Raw genomic sequence first — 17,255 nt, 5'->3', positions numbered from 1 at the left:
CATTTCTAGGACAATTTGTTGTCCAGCAAAATTTATTGAAATACACGTCATCTTTTGTCAAATGTAGCCATCAGAGTCATGAAATCACACCATAAAAACATTATACAGTTATAAAGAAACATCAATTAGAAAAACAACTCAAAAACATTGTAAGTTTAATTTATCCTACGTTAAAAATGTGCTTAGCTTTTCAGACTTCGACGCTTAGGGAGCATGTATTTAGTTAATGCTTGTAACTGCCTCGTCTGTTTTAATGTAGGATTCTCCAGTACGGTCAAATGTCCATGTCTTATTTCGTGAAAGAAGATGAAAAGATATTCAAGGCCAAAGGGGAGGGCAAAGGTGATAAAGGACTGCTCAACCTCCAAACCAACAACACAGTGTTCTATGTTGGTGGACCCCCAGATTCTTTCCAGGTGAGCAAAGTGGGCCAAGAGGCGCCATTGTCAGGTTAAACTCACGATTACAAAAGGAAGGATCGCTGCAACACGGCGCTGAAAGTCCTGAGTAAAGTCACCGCCCAGTTCTCTTCAAAACTAACAAAGTTGATGTCAAATATTTGCACGGCAAAAGTTTTTGTTTGTGCCACTGTCATTTTAAAGATATTAATACTTTTCCAGAGGTCACGAAAGGTCAAACAGCTTTCCGACCTTCCTTAAATCAGACAAAATTGGCGTCAATCAACTCCTACATTTGTTCAGCAAATATTTTTGAAGATATTGATGAAAGTTTGAAGGTTAGAGGTAAACCAGCCTCTGATCCCTCACAGTCAATTCTGCTAAAATTGGGTTGTGCAATAAAAAATTTGTTTGTGCTGCTATATTTTAAAAGACGTTTCCAGAGGTCATGAAAGGTCAACCAGCAACCCACATTACACAAATCTAACAAAAATTTGTGTCATACATTTGTTATGTTTGTTCTGCAAAGATTTTGTTTGTGCCACTGTCATTTTAAAGATATTAGAAAAAAATTTGTGTCACCAATTTTGTTAGATTTATTTATTTTGCTTATATTATAACAATATTCTCGTAATTAAACAAAAATTCTCATAACCTGTACCTAGTACTCCGTCTTAACTCACAGAAGGGATGACTGGAATAAAAGCTCATTTTAGAAAATGTTTTCTCTCATTTCTGATTAAGACCAGATTGTGTGTGGAAAAAAATCACAGATTTAACTTTTATGCCATATTGGGCAGCCGTAGGGCTGCAGCATTAATATTATAAACCTTCCAAATGTAAGACATCTGATAATCAAATATTATCAAGAAAAAGCTGCCATTTTATTTTGTAAGCATAAAAAAAACACAAATAAACTTGATGTTCTTTATATACAGTGCTTATTATGTGTTTATTTTCTTTCTTTCAGCTTCCTGCCCCATTTAACAATTCAACTGGATTTGATGGCTGCATTCAGCTGGAGCTGCTGAACCAGGAAGTAGTCAGTCTGTATAACTTTGAAAAAGCCTTCAACCTCAACACTAAAACGGAGAAACCGTGCAGCAGGTCAGACCATGTTTGTAATTTTGTACTTGGCAGCTTAAGTTTTTTTCTGTTTGCTTTCCCTCCAGGGCTACAATGGAATGGTTTAAAACAAAACATATTCATTTGTTAGAATGGCATAGCCAAAGTCCAGACCTAATCCCAATCGAGAATTGGTGGCAAGTTCTGAAAACCTGTGTTCACAAACGCTCTGCATCTAATCTGACTGAGCTTCAGCTGTTTTGTACAACACGTTTTGAATCGGATATAATTTTCTTTCTAGTTCACAATCTTATTGAGCCGTTGCAACTACGTCACTCGAGGCGCCGTGACGCACGTCAAAAGTGAAGGACAGAAGTATTGACATGATGCCATCTGTCAATCAATCTATGGGGTTGGTCAGCAACTGACCAATCAACCAATTTGTCCCCTTATCTGGAAGTACACGCCCCTTATCTGGAGGAACTGCAGTTAGGGAGATTTCAAAGAAATTAATATGTTTCCCACATCGTCAGTGGGAAACATGCAAACCCGGCAGCTGTTTCCCAGAACGTTAGAAGGCAAATTATAATTTATTACATTTACAAAACCCAAACAGTCTAGATTAATGCAAGAAATTGATCATGGCCTGTACCTTGATTTTATGTGTGTAAATTCCAATGGTAGCTCTAAGGTAGCATGAAAACATGTGCCGCAGTAACTGCGGTACATGTTTATGCTGATGTATATTTTTAGGCTTATTCCTGACGGCAAATTTTCACAAGTCAGTATTATTTAAGTCATCACTCAACCGTTTAGTACGTGCAAAATGCGTTGACACAGCTTTCACACTCATATCCAGTGAGACTTTGTTTTCCTCATCCTTCCTGTGGCTGCGAAAGACTTGGGCTTTATTGTTGAGTTCTCCGTTGTTTCCCGCAAACAACCTTACAGACCTAATGTAGGACTCGTTAGAGAATTTTCTTGCCTGTTGTCTTTGCTTCAGTGTTTATTGATAAGGTAAAAATGACTCCAAAAATGTCAGACATTAAGTTCCACTGCCTCTGCCATTATAACACTGCTTGTAGGAGGTTTGCTCTACTTCTGCACAGAGGTGGAGCCAGCGTCATGTCAATTGAACGGAGCAGCTGAAATTGTTTTCCCAAGTCGTTTTTGCCAATATATTTATAACTTCTACTTGTTCGAGTCGAGCTAATTTGTCTGTGAACGTAACACACTTGGATGGGGCTACAAATTTTGAAATAGCTAGTTCAAAAACCAATCCTGACATGTTGATCAAATTGACGACTTTGCCTGAATTCACACCACATGATTATAGGTGATTATAGGTCATAAACAGTTTCCCCTTAAACCAGACAAGCCTTAGAAACATACAGAAGACGAGATGCTAACCAGTTTTATCCGTACATGCTAGGCTACATGATGGTCTCCATGGTTACCTTCTCCATAATGCAATATTTGATCGCTTCTTTCTAATTGTACTTATTTATAAAGTACCTAAATATTAATCTTCTTACCTTGTATATAGTGTCCGCTGCAAATCCACGATTACACCGAGGGCTGCTACATCCGTCACTGCCGTATCTTTCCTCGTTAAAAGTTACACAATAAAATGACAAGTTTGGATTGTATCCTTATACACTTGTTTTTAAAGTGAAATCAACTAAATATAAGCAACATTAGGGTAGCAGATGTATGTTTTCCAACAGGCTTCACGGAGCAAATAGGTTGTTTTGATAACCGTCACGGCGTATAGGGCAGCGTTCTGAAGAGCGTGACGTCACAGTGTTAGTTTTTCACATGAAATTTAAATTAAATATATTTATGTTTATTGTTTTATTGTGACAAATGAGATATAAGTGTTTTTACAAGCCACTGTACATCCATGCATAAACCCAATTGTAAGACTTGAACCCAGGACTTTTTTGCAGCAAAGCACTACTCCACAATGGAGTCATCTTTGTTATTATTCCATATATGCTTGGTAAAAGAAATTTCTTATAATAGGTCTTCGGTGGTTGACGGCGTATATTTTGATGGAACCGGCTTTGCTGAGATCAACTTTACGGCTAGTAATCAACGTCAAGTGACCAAAATTATCCAGGACATCACACTCCTGTCACACAAAGGAATATTAGTCTTCCTCAAAAAGGAGGTAAAGACCCATTTCAATTGATTACAACACTCTGTTCATTGATGTCTGCTGTCGTTCTTCAGAGGTACTCACTGCTTTCTCTTACGTCCATCAGGCGAAGGTTTTGTGCCTGGCCGTACTTCAGGGACAGCTCCGTCTTTATTATGACTTCAACGGTACTTTGATTGAACATCCGCCTTTCAGTGACGATTTGACACGGCTGAAGATTAGTGATGGAGATTCAAAGACTGTGAGTCGGACATGTTTTTATCTTCTGTTTATCTTAAGTTTTGGCTATGAAGCTGCAGTTGGTAACCTCCTGACTTCCCATCATTCGGCTCCTATTTAGGAACGAAGGTTGCAAATTCTTACGCGCACACAGCAAAAACAAAATCTTATCACGGAATTTTGGTCTAGTTTCTAACGCAAATATCTTAGTAAACTTGAAATAAGACAAAACTAACTTTTCAGCAAGTAGCTTGCTTAAGTCAATAATTCCTTAATATTGATGAAAAAGTAAGCAGGAGCGCGTTGAACACAACACTGTAGAGTTTTTGCTTCTCACTTTATGTTTCATGCTTTAGTGCAACTGTGTCATTCCAGTAGCCAGAATATTTATTCTCATACTTTTCTCATTCACTAGGATGATCAAGCCTGCGTAGCTAGGTAACGGCGCAGTGCCCGTCGAATATGACTCAACAATTGGGAGGTTTTTGAATTGGCTCGTTTTCCAGATGCCAAAAATCATCAACTTATTGCCAAAACATAGCTGGGTGCAGTAGAAACTGGGGATGCACATCGATAGTTTTCTCATTCCAAAAGCAGTAAATCAGTAACATACCTGAAATAAGAAGAGCTAATGAACAGAAACGCAAGTCCATCTTCTATTATCCAACAGTGTCCTTTGCAGGGTCGCGAGGGGAGTTGGTGCTTATCTCCATTTTGAAATGAAGAGCTATTATTCAGCTAACGTTCGCCAATTACCAACAGAAGCCATATCTCAAATGAACATGCATTTAAGTATTATAAGTGATTATAGTCCAATCATTAGTTTCCAACCAAATAAAACAACTGATTGGACAAAGGCAGTGATTTATATATATTTTGCCATCAGTTTTCTGCTAATCCTGCTGCAGCATATTTACTGTGTCATAATCTTCTCAGTCATTTAAACTGTAAATTCATTTTCCTCTTTTTTGTTTTTCAGCTGACCATTACTTTGGTTAACACAGTCAAATTAAAAAAGATCCAAGTACAGAAGAACTCTGACCAAATCTTTACACTAACTTTAACAGAAGACTTACCAGATTTTAATGATAAATACTATCTGGGAGGAGCACCAGAGGAGGAGATGCCTGAAAGGTGAGTTGAGCCATAAAAGCATCTTTTTAAATGAAGGAAATGTTTGCCAGTCGGGATTGAATGGTATCCATGATGGGTTATCATGATGCTGCCACTGCCGTGTTTTATTGTGCACATGGTGCGTTCAGTTTCACTTGCATTGTTAGTTTTCTTTTTACAAATCTCATGTCAACATAGTGGAGTCCTAGAGTCTTTCTTCTTGTCAGTCTCTGTTTACAGACATGTAAACTATCAGTGACATATCCAACAATTTCTTAAACTGAACTAATATTCAACTCTAACAAGCCGAATAGATAACATACCCCAGTGGTCCCCAACTCCCGGTCTGTTGACCGGTACCGGTCCGTGGACCAATTGGTACGGGGCCGCGCGGGGCCGCGCAAGAAATAGTGAAATATTTACATTTTATGTATTATTTGAGTCTGGAGGATCTTTTATTTTGAAAATCCTTTAACTGGATTCTCTCGGTCTCTCCAACATTGAGCCCACGAGCAGCAAAATGAGTAAGAAACAGATCAGATGTCTTTGGAAAGTTTCTTTGCAAAGGGAAAAAGGCAGAGCTGATAAAAGTCCAACAGGTTGGATCGGCTCGTGTGTCCAAGGCAAGAGCAACACGACCCGATTCCAGAGGATAATCCAGTAAAACCCCCAACATGGCGGGAATTTAGAATAACCAAGCACGGATGACGATGTAGAAGCAATAGTGATAGTTTGTGGAGTCAATTTTAAAAGATAAAAGACATAACAAAAAGAAAAGGCRGTGGATAAAAGACRACGGGAGCAGCCGCTCTATTTGCTGCACTATGATTTGGAGGTGAATGTTTTTTCATAGTTAACATTTTTAACCGAATACACATATCATCTCCGATATCTACCGGACTCTCAGTTGCTCATATGTCAGCTGTTTGGGATTCCCCTCTGTTCTTACGTCACCGCGCTTTCTGATTGGCTTCCTGTCACATTCAGCAGGTCGTATTCTCGTTCCCAGACAGGAAAAACCCCACAGGCTGCGATAAAAACTCCAAGGCAACCCAAATTGGGAATATTCAGTATTTAGCGGGAACACAAACACAGCCCCCCCCCCATCCCCTGGGCCGCAGCAAAATTTTCCAAGTCTTGACCGGTCCGCGGTAATAAAAAGGTTGGGCACCACTGACATACACCATGCCATCAGACATCAAGCAGATGTACAAGTGTAACTTTTTCTCCAGCTGAAAAAGTTACACGAGTTCTTCCTACAAAGAAAACAAAGCGTGTTTGCTTTCCAATAGATAAAAGCACCATTACAGTCCTTGTATATTCAGATCAATGGGTATTCTGCTGAACAAGAATCACAAGAAAAATATTTTGGATGCTCAGTTAAACTTTAGGAGCCAGATTGTTGATAAAATCCGCAAAACTGTTAGATGAAATGTAAACTGTTTCAAAATTATTAGAAACTGCCCAACACTTTGCTGTCAGATGTTGTTTTTCTCCATGATCCTCTCTACTAGTACTAGTTTGACTGGCAGATTATTATTATATTATTATAAGTGAAATAATCAGCCAATGGCACTAGTCATTAAGGTGAGGTAAGGTGATTTTATTTAGGCAATTAATTCAAAGTGCTTTACTGGAATTAGAAAGAAATACAACAAAACAACAAACCGAAGGAAAGAGCAAGACTTGAAACAAGGCCAGATTTATTGCAGAAATGTTAATTGTAAGTTAATTTAGTCTTTTTTCAAGTGACTGGACAAAAGTACTTGGTAAGATCATGATGTCATGATGACGTCATGTTGGTTTTACAAGCTAGAAAGAAATTGTGATTTATTATTTTACCAATTGATTATGGATCAGAACCAACAAAGAGAAAAAGGCTGGAGTGACTGATTCTAGAATTAGAATACCAAATGTAAAAAAATAAAACGGTAATAATAATAGTAGCATAGCTAAAGATGTGGATTTTAAGCTGTTGTCTTTTTTTTTTGCCTCCCAGTTTAAAGCAGCTGTTTTCAGCGCGCAACTCTGTGAAGGCCTGCATCAAGAGCCTAAGGGACTTCGACGGTCATGTCAACCTGAAGACCTTAAAAGCCGCTGGAGTCAGTTCTGGCTGTAACAGCGACCTGCTGGTAAAAGAACACACTTACTGAAACCTACGGAGCTAAAATGACGACACCACCATCGGTGCACTTTAGAGGCAGGGCTTCATTTGGTACATAACGACTAGCAATGGTTTTAGCTGTGATGTTATTAATATAACACACTAACTCTTAAATAAATGTATGCATGATGTATAAAAGAAAAGGGGATGCAGTGCTTTGCTGCTAATACTCAACGCTGCAACAACTAGTTTTCATTAAGAAAAAAGTAGCAAGGGACAGAGGTCATGCTAGCTTGACTATGACAAATATAACATGTAGATGTGCTGTGCAATTCTGTGTGTTTCGGTTCAGTTACAACGTAAAAAAGGCGGCCTAACACCAACTCTGACAGATTATCAGTAGATCAGATGTTTAAATGAGCTAATTAGCAACTCTAAAATAGGTGCAACTGGAATTGCCTGCAGTGAACCGAACAGAAGTGACTGTTAATTCTTTTCCTTTTTGCTCTGCTCATGTTAACAGCCTGAACTGGTTGCGCTGAAGCAGGGGAGGACCGTTCGTTAAAATGTTGTGTGTTTGTGCAGGTCGCTCGGAAAGCTCATTTCAGCGGGCAGAGCTACATGAAATTAGCCCCTAATGATGTTAGCAGCCAGAATGACAAATTCTACGCCAGCTTCAGCTTCAGAACAGAGCAGAAAAACGGACTCATGTTCTTCCATAAAGATCAGGTCAGAAAAGGAAAACTTTGATTCCCATGAACTTTCCAGCTTCCCCTTTCTATCAACTCTTTGAGCTTACTGTTTTTCCATCCGTGGCTGCAGGCGGGAATCTGTCAAGTCTCTTTGCAGAAGGGCAACATTGTGTTGAGGGTGAACAACTCGGAGGTCAAGACTCAGAAGACGTACAACGACAACAACATCCACAATGTTGCTTTCTACATTGACCCCAATGGGTAAGACAGCCAGAGATGGTGTTTCATTATGATAATGTCGCCAAAGTAAGTCTTCAGACTTGACTTTGACTTGTGGTCTCAAACTTGAGTTGTAGTGCCATTTTTTATCTCATGTACTAAAAGTGAAAGAACGCCGGTATGCGGTTTACAGACTAAAGCTGCTGTAATGTTTTCCTTTAAAAGTTTGCGGTGGAATATTATGGGCATTAGTTAGTATAGACGGACGTTCTCTTCCTGCCAAGCTATTTGCAACATTACAAGACACTTTGGGCTGGATGTGTCCTCAGTGGACATGGTTTTAAATATTTTCTTTTCACATTTAAATCAGCAATTTATGTACTATATGAAGTGGTGCTTTTGTCTGAATTCCTTGAAACTTTAGCTCCACAGCCCCTTCTTTTACCCGTCTTACGGCATTCAGACATTTTGTAGTTTGACAGCAGCTAACGCCATCACAAGCTAATGCAAGAACATCACTGAAAGCAATTGGATTGTGTTCCCCAAGACAAAAATGGCAAAAACAATGCTGAACTTTTTGTGTTCAGTTCAGTTTTTTCCAAAACAAAGTACAGTTATGTCCTCAAGGAGCTAACAGCTAGCACACTGCGATAACATAACCAGAAGGCACGATGCTACCGCTAGCAAAACAACAGCCATTTATACACAATAAGATAAACAGCTGGTAGCTTAGTCCAGTGTTTTTCAACCACTGTTCCGCGGCACACTAGTGTGCCGTGAGTGATCGTCAGGTGTGCCGTGGAAATTATTCAATTTCACCTACGGTACCGTATTTTTCGGACTATAAGCTGCTACTTTTTTTCTAAGCTTTGAACCATGCGGATTGTAGCCCGCTGTGGCTTTTCTGTGTATTTTTCTTCAACCACCAGGGGGCTCTCTAGCAGGAAGTGAATCATTAGAAGACAAAATTGTAAATCAAAAGAAGAACGTGCTAATTTTCAACCTGTTCAGGGGTATTTTTAAGCAGCAGGCACGATGGAGAAATGTTTTCAAACTCATATCATGCAGCTTTTAAGTTGAGGGTTGTCGATCTGGCACTACAGGAGGGAAATAGAGCCGCTGCATTTAAGCTCGGTGTGAACGAAACCATGGTTCGGCTTTGGAGACGAAGTGCTGCGTCCTTAATATATGCAGCAGATTTATTAGGACGCCGCACTCTGCTGCCCTCTGCTGGGTCCTAATGGAAAATCGAGAGCAGCTTCCAGTTTTTGTTTTTGTTTTTTCAAAAAAAATTGAAGGTGCTAGTATGGTGCGCTCTAGTCCGAAAAATACGCTAATTGATTTTAAAAGATTTTTTGAAAATGAATTATCTGCAAATAATGCCATCTTCGAGTGTCTGCTGTAGCAGTGACTAGCGGCGTAATCATGTAACATTCTTACCACTAGATGGCAGTAGGTACACAGCATTTTACATTAAAACAAGAGAATTAGTGATACATGAACGTTACAGGTAGCGGTGAGAGCATCGTGTCTAGCAAGACAGTGATGGAAAAGACAGAGAAGCTCAGCAGTAGTTGGGTTGGAAAGAACATGAGTCCATTTCCCACAACATATCTGTGTGAAATGAGCTTCTCTAGTCTGGATACTATAAAAACTAAAAACAGAGAGACTGAGAGCTGTGGAGGAAGAGCTTTGTTTTCAATTTCTGCCAGGAAATCAGCTGTTTTCATCCAAACATGCTCAGGTTTCACACCAGGTGGGTAAAATATACAGATATTGACATTTTGTACATGCAACTCTTCATATTGTAACAGTGAATATGAAGTGAAATGTTTCCCAAATATTATTGCTTCTTTCAGAATAATAATTATTTTCTGTATTCCGGCTATAAGATGCTTGTGGATTAGTTTGTAAAACAGTTTGAAGTTTTCTACAACTTCTTTAAATTTAACACCACAGTGTTGTTTCACTGTTCAGGTGTATTTTTGTAGTGGACGTGTTAAGTGCAATTTGAAATAAGAAATGTAAAATGTGATAAAAATGCATTTTTGTGTTTATTTGATTCCTATTCAAGAGACTTTGATAAAAATGACTATATATGTAATATAGGCGGCTACAGAGTATCTTTGTTTACATTTTTGGTTGGTGGTGCCTCGAGATTTTTCCAATTAAAATAACGTACCTTGGCTCAAAAAAGGTTGAAAAACGCTGGCTTAGTCGTTACAAAGACTAAAAAGCAGAAAATTCAACAGTAACTAATTTAAATCTCGTCTTATTTTTTTTATCTTGAAACACAAATACTTATTTTACAGTTTATAAGTGTTTTAAATAATATGAAGCAGCCTTCAGAGGTTGTTTGCATGGTGAATAAAATAAGTAGAGTTGCTTTTGGAACATAATAAATTGAACATTGACAAACATATTTGATATTGATGATTCTGATGGCGCTACTTGACATTAATGGTTTCTCGATGGTTTTATGATGCAAAGCACTTTGAACTGCTTGTTTACTGAAATGTGCTACACAAATAAACCTAACTGATTGATTACAGGGTAATATTTTTTTATGTTAATGTAATAACTTAAATCTGAGGACAAACAGTCCTAACCTCAAATCATGAAGAAAAAAAGTCACAAAAATGTTTTGTTAGGAATTTGACTTGGATTTGCTCCTCAGACTTGTGAATATACATCTAAAGCTGTTTTGTTTGCTGACTGTCGGCTTCCACAGGTTTTATCTTTTAATGGACGACGTAAAGGAGAGCAATGGCGGTAAACCGAACATAAAGCCGCTTGCTTACACGGGTCCTGAGGATGTCACCTTCCTGGGAGGATCACCTCAGGAAAACGTCGACAACCTCACAGGATGCATCAGCAATGTCATCATAAAGAGGTCAGAAAAGCCCTACAGAGTCGGGGAGAAACCATGTCTTCTTACAGATTATAAAAAAATAACCTAACAAAAACAGTTTTCATATGATGGCTGTACGTTTACACTAACTTTTGGTTTTGTGAGTATGGCAGGCCACTTAACATAAAATCAGTTTAAAATCAGTTTTACCAGTTTAATTCCAGATAATTGAGAGATATTGCTGGAAGTGAAAAAACAGGAAGTTCTTTGCAGATTTCTGAAGTGGTCTTCAATTGTATGAATTAAATTCATTTCTTTAATCTCCATTTGGGATCAATAATGTATTTTTGAATTTGAAATGAATTTTGACTCCTCAAAATGTAATTGAAGATATTGAATTATTATTCCTATTAGTGGGGTTGAAGATGCTGATTTCTTACCATTATGGATTGTCAAAAGGTAGTTTTGTCTAGTTAGATTATTTTTTAGATATTCATAATGTAATTATGGACAGTTGGACAAAAAAAAAAAAAAAAAACTACAGCCTGCCTTACATCAAAATTTGCTGCCTTTGCATATAATTAGGATGACGGGACTGCAGCTTTATAACCAAAAGGTAAAATATGTGCGTGATTTTTGCATCCAGGAGGAAAGGTGATCAAATGGTGGAGAACCTGCTGAAGGCGAACGAAAACGAGAATGTTCTTCTGACCTGTCCAGCAGCTCAAAAACCTCAGCAGATCATCGCATCGGAGCCGAGACGCAAACAAAAGGTACAGTACAAACACACGATAGCTCTGCTCCTCCAGGCAAAAAGGAACCGCCGCTTTAAGAAACTGTAAACACGCTTCTGTCTCAGGGTAATCAAAAGAAGCCGTCGAAATCTCGCAGCCGCAGTACCAGGGAGTCCTGCCAGGGGGAGCTGTCGCACCCCGAAAGCAGAGCGACGCACTTCAGTGGCTCCGCCCACAGCTACCAGAAATACGATCCAGTGGTCAGAACCATGTGAGTGTGAAATTACAAAAATGTTCTAGAAAAAATACTTTGAAATAAATTAAAAAAAAAAAACCCTGAAATTTTGACACCAATTCTAATTAATTAGAATTTTTTTTGAATTGAAGAAAAAATATTTGCACATTTTTTCTTGCAAATTTGTAACTTTTTTTTTTCGGAGAAATCTTTTCTAGAAAATTTACAATAAATCAAGATTGAGTAAAAAAAATATTTGGTAAAAAGTCTGCTAATGAGTAACTGATCAAATTATCAATCATTTAGCATTAAAACATTACATAATCAGATGGATCAAAATATAAAGCTCTGTGGAAATTTTGGCATTTTAAGAAGGAAAATAATAATTCATATAAGTAAGTAACAAAAAATAAAATCAGGCAAAAATTTTTTTTTCAAATTAGGTTCTTTGAATAAAACTTTATGGAACTTTTAACAAAAACTGCAGGTGTGAATTTTTGGTTAAAACATGTTTATTTGTCATGCAGTGGGTAGAAAATCCAGAAATTTTACTCAAGAGTAGAGATACTTCATAATAAAATTACTCAAGCAAGAAGTACAGTGTAGTAAAAATACTCCTAAAAGGGATTAAAAAAAAAAAAGTTACTCAAGTAAATGTAATTGAGTAAATATAACTAGTTGCTGCCAAACTACAGCAGCCCTAATATTGCATGTAGAGGAGCCCTAAATACTCACTGATTAAACTGACTTTTCCTCAGTTCTCATCTGTCGTTGGAGGTGAAGATCAACTCCTCTGATGGCTGCGTTCTGTACGCAGCCGGCAGGCAGCATGGCGGAGCGGCCATGTTGCTCAGCGTCCTGAAAGGTCACCTGATCCTCTCGGTGGAGTCAGCCAGGAGTAACGTCAAAGTGCGCAGCTTGAACAAATACGACGACGAGCGGTGGCACCCGGTAAGGTCCTCCACGCAAGCGCAAGATATGTACATAAAAAGACAAATAACTACATTAAACCAGGCTAACCTTTCTTCATTTTTACTTACTTCAGAATACTTCCAGAAAATTGGTACATTTTTTATAAAGCGTTAAACGCTTTGGAGACAACTTGGTCAGATTATAAGCTTTCTGAAGATATTGATGAATTTATTAATCCTCCGCCACAACGATGATGAGTACGACAGGCTTTAAAGTTTCCAAAAACAATTACTAAATTAGTTGTTGTTCCACATTAATGACCTGTTTAAGAGTTTCAGGCAAATAAAATTCATTTAGAGCAGCAAATGTTGCGCGACTTTTTGAAAAAACACATAATTTTACATAAATAGGAAATTTGTTGTCATTATTAAAGAATCACAATTTTATTTATATTTTTAGTATATGTGATATTAAAAATAGTATTTTAAATATTAATTTTACAGTAGTACTTAAAATACTATTTGAATACAAAATTTAACACAAAATGTAACAATATTTAAATTAGCATTTAAATAGGATTTTAAAATACTATACAAGATAGTATTTTTAAATAGAGCAGTACTTTAAAAGTGTTAAAAATATTATTTAAATAATAATGGACCTTCACATCCTTAATTAAAAAAGGATGCATCTCTTTTCTTTGGAATAGAAAAAATGAGTAAAAAAATAAAAATGCACATAGACAAGAAAGATTTTTATCTAAAAACCTATTACTAGTACTTTTAGTGTCATTATTTATGGAAATTCAATGTAAATATTGTAGAAATAAACTCAAAAACTGGTAAGATATATTAACAAACACGTTTTTAATTTAAAAACATCAGCTGGTTCTTTTTTATTTTTATCCAAAGTTAGTAAGAGCCACTAGCAGCTTGAAACCCCTGATCTAGTCGATGGCAATACGGGGGAAATCATGAAAGCATTGCTTGATAAATGGGCTCACAAGATGTTTCTCTATCGCAGGTTTTCATTAAGCATGAAGGGAATAAAGTCAGTCTGACAGTGGATGGCATCAGCGGTCGAGCTAAGAGGATAGCCGGAGGCGGAAAGATCCGGATCAGCGGACCGTTATTCATCGGAGGAGTCCCGGCCTCAGTCAAGGTTAAATTACCTTGTTTTAAAACTCACACAGTTAACTTTCATCATTCATATGCTCAGGATATGTTAAAGTATTAAATGTTATTTTATTACTTTCCATGTCTGGAGGAGTCATAAAATGTCTGTTTCAGGAATTGTATTTTTTCCAAATAAGGACCTAGATGCCTTATAATTCCTGACTACAACGCAGGGTATTATGGGAAAATACAAGTTGGCAGGAGAAATGGCTCGAGGTCTTTAGTCACGACAAAAGAGAAATCCTACAACCGTTAAAATCTGATGCCACCTTTTGTGAAGAACAAAGTTGCGCTCAGTGTCTTCTTCAGAGGTTTTTCTGTTGTTTCCTTCAGTGGTTCTTGGTCCAGCGCCGCCACAGGCCAGGAGGGGAACAGGTTGCTCAAAGGGTTTGGATCATTTGACACGGTGCAGTGTGAAAGTGTAACCAATGTTTCAACTGAAACGAGTCTACTGGACTATCAGGTGTGAAAACACCCTTAGAAACCGGGTCAGGGTTACGTATTCCAGAGGCCGTCTGTCCAACCCTAACTGGGTCATCAACAGGACACTGATCCAGAACAATAGCTTTTCTTCAACTCTCCCGCAGTTTTAGYGTGACAAATGTCTGGGTCAGACAACAGACCGTGAGTTTCCSAAAGCAAGCGCACATGGGGTCAWTGTGACCCAGGGGGTCTAAAAGACCACGAGGGTTTAAGTCCCWCTGAGGATTACTGGCTATGTTCTGGAGACAGAAATAAGGTGTAAAAGGTGCACACCTTTATCAGACGTCTTTCTCACTGTTTGTGTCTGAACTCCAGCCGAAACGTTTTGATGGTTTCATCGGATGCGTCAAGGACCTGAAACTGAAYGCAGTTCCTGCAGGAAGCCCATCGTTCAGCCAGGGGACGGTTCCATGCTTCCAGAACCCTCTACAACCYGGAGCATACTTCTCCAAACAGGGAGGACACCTGAAGATTGGTAGCTACCCTCCCCGTCTTTTCCAAGTTTCAGCTGTTTGAAACCYTTTTAGGTCAGCGTATGCACTGATTGACGTGTCTCCGGCTCTTGGCAGATGACTCTTTGGTTCTGGGTCAGGACCTAGAGATCCAGCTGGAAGTTCGACCCACTTCAGACTCTGGGCTGCTGTTGTATGCTGGAACYTCATCTGACCAATACCTGAGCTTGTTCCTWAGCCAGGGAGAGGTGAGTAAAGGTTTCCCCAAGCACAAGAGAAACRGCAGGAAGAAGGTGGAGRTTTTTCYTCTCGTTGTCATTCAAGAAATCCTAAAAATAAAACCTGAGGAAGATGTTTTGTGTCTAGGTGACTGTTTCAGTTATCAGTGGCAAAGGTGAATTCTCTACCTCGCTAATGCCTGAAGAACCTCTGTGTAACAGGCGCTGGCACACAATCAAAGGTGGGTTTACAGCAACCAGTCATCTTCCCCAAACAGAACCGCTCTCCGTTAATGCTGATGTATTCTTCCAGTGGAGAAGAGGAACAACGTTCTGAAGTTGTTTGTGGATGGAAGCGCCGAGAAGAGCACGGGCCCCAAACAGAACCGCTCTGCAGGGACCAAAGCTACCGTGTACGTTGGCGGTGCACCAAGTGAGTACAATATCACACAATGTTCTCCGCACAATTTCAGCGTTTCCTGAAAGTGTCTGCTAATGCTCACACATAATGTATAATTATTTCTGTGGCTGGGATATTAAAGAGAGGATATAAAAAAAAAAAATCTAAAATCAATTGTTTTGAGCTTTATGCACCTCCCAGCATCTTCATGCTCAGCTCCTTCAGACTACCGGCAGCAACAATTAGCAAATACCTGGTGAGACTGCACATCTGCTGAACTACTTCTCAGTTCAACGCTCCTAAGAGAACGGATGTAAACAGCATCACAGAGAAGCGCTGTTGAGAAGTCAAAAAATTTTGACTTCACAATTTGACAACTTAAACTGGACCTCCGTCTCTTCAAGTTATGTTTGATATGTACAGCATTTACAAAAACTGAAGGTAACATAGTTGCTTGGTAATGTAAAATAGGTGGGAGGTGCAATGGGTCAATCATATCGCAATTTCAAAGTTTTCTTGATATTGGGGCACTGGGCCACTCTAGATCTGCTGCTTGTCACCGTACAGAACTAAAAACCGAAGGAGACAGAACCTTTTCTTCTGTGGCTCAATGTCAATGTCTGATGAATATGTTCTCAGCAAATGGTTTGGAATTCCCCGTTTTTTTTTAACACCATAATAGCTTAATGCATGACAAAACAGAGGCWCATTATGTAGAAAATTTGATATCACCCTTAATTATCCAGTCTATTAATATAGGAGGGGATGCATTTTAATTTCCTAGCCTGCCAATATCTGCATCCCCTGTCTATTGTCCTATTGATATGAAACTTGTACTCGTAGCTCATAGAACAAGTGTGATTATGTAGAAAAGGTGAAATCCCTCTTTGCTCTTTATTTCTCCATGTTAGCAGGGAGATGCATTTTTTGGCAAAGTCAATTATTAACCCCCCAGTATCTGCACGCCCTATGTATTTTCCCAAAATATTGTCCTATTGATATAAACTCATATCAGCAGTTAAAAGAATTAGTGATTAAGTAGAAAAAGTCAAATCCCTCTTAACTCTTTAGTTCTTCAAGCTAAGAGGATGCATYTTTTGACAATATGGATGTTGAGCCTGACGATATTTGCATACCCTGTCTATATTCCCCAAATATTATCCTATTGATATGAAACTTATACCAGTAGTTAAGAGAACAAATGTGATTATGTAGAAATTATGTTCTTTTCCTTCCCTGGGCCATTAGTGCCATAAACTCTTCTTCCAGGGCTTGCTAACTCTCTTTAGTGCCAAGCTTTTCTTTGCACTTAATGTACCTAGAATCTTATGGGGCAAAAGAAGTGTAGCAAATGGCGTTGTTTGCTCTTACCCTTGGTCGATGCAGAAAAAGCCAGCTAGCTAACTTGCTAGCCGCTAGTTAGCGGTAGAGGCAACCGCCTGGCGTCACAGATGGCGCGCGACTCAAACTTTTAATAGAAAAGTCCCATGTAAAAAAATAAAACATAGAATATATACATCAAAATAATACTGCCTTGACGAAATTTAAGAGCCTTAATTAAAGTATTTACGAAGATAATATTGCTTTCGCGATCCCTAGTGTCTGGGTCCTCCTGCTTCTTCAAGAAATAATCTAACGGTTATTCGGCAGATTTTCCTCCTCCTTTGAAACGCTGTACAGTTTTATCTAATTTAACATCTGGCTTCTTCTTATCATTAAAAAGGGTACTTTTTGTCAAAAGAACAACWTCAAAAATGAAATAACGTACGCCTGTTTTTCTAATCACTTTGTAAACTTTCTTTTGTCCGCCAGGTGGCGTCTCAG

General features: G+C 38.5%; 1 protein-coding gene across 1 annotated transcript in view; it reads left to right on the top strand.

Moving 5' to 3' along the window:
* The window catches only part of lama5 (laminin, alpha 5), a gene marked incomplete at its 3' end in the record, with an annotated part of 95,597 nt that extends 78,346 nt beyond the window's left edge, over positions 1-17,251 (top strand). The window contains exons 63-80 of the mRNA XM_017309445.1: positions 260-416; positions 1,369-1,505; positions 3,489-3,636; positions 3,731-3,865; positions 4,823-4,977; positions 6,956-7,088; positions 7,646-7,789; positions 7,883-8,013; positions 10,703-10,864; positions 11,469-11,595; positions 11,682-11,827; positions 12,550-12,742; positions 13,727-13,864; positions 14,677-14,836; positions 14,931-15,061; positions 15,180-15,273; positions 15,345-15,464; positions 17,244-17,251. Coding sequence (XP_017164934.1) covers positions 260-416; positions 1,369-1,505; positions 3,489-3,636; positions 3,731-3,865; positions 4,823-4,977; positions 6,956-7,088; positions 7,646-7,789; positions 7,883-8,013; positions 10,703-10,864; positions 11,469-11,595; positions 11,682-11,827; positions 12,550-12,742; positions 13,727-13,864; positions 14,677-14,836; positions 14,931-15,061; positions 15,180-15,273; positions 15,345-15,464; positions 17,244-17,251 — 2,419 coding nt within the window. The remainder of the gene's footprint in view (positions 1-259; positions 417-1,368; positions 1,506-3,488; positions 3,637-3,730; positions 3,866-4,822; positions 4,978-6,955; positions 7,089-7,645; positions 7,790-7,882; positions 8,014-10,702; positions 10,865-11,468; positions 11,596-11,681; positions 11,828-12,549; positions 12,743-13,726; positions 13,865-14,676; positions 14,837-14,930; positions 15,062-15,179; positions 15,274-15,344; positions 15,465-17,243) is intronic.
* Positions 17,252-17,255: the final 4 nt, after the last annotated feature.

The sequence above is a fragment of the Poecilia reticulata genome, linkage group LG2 (genome assembly GCF_000633615.1).
Source record: "Poecilia reticulata strain Guanapo linkage group LG2, Guppy_female_1.0+MT, whole genome shotgun sequence".
In the NCBI taxonomy this organism is placed as follows: domain Eukaryota; kingdom Metazoa; phylum Chordata; class Actinopteri; order Cyprinodontiformes; family Poeciliidae; genus Poecilia; species Poecilia reticulata.
This window is presented reverse-complemented; position numbering and strand designations above follow the sequence as displayed.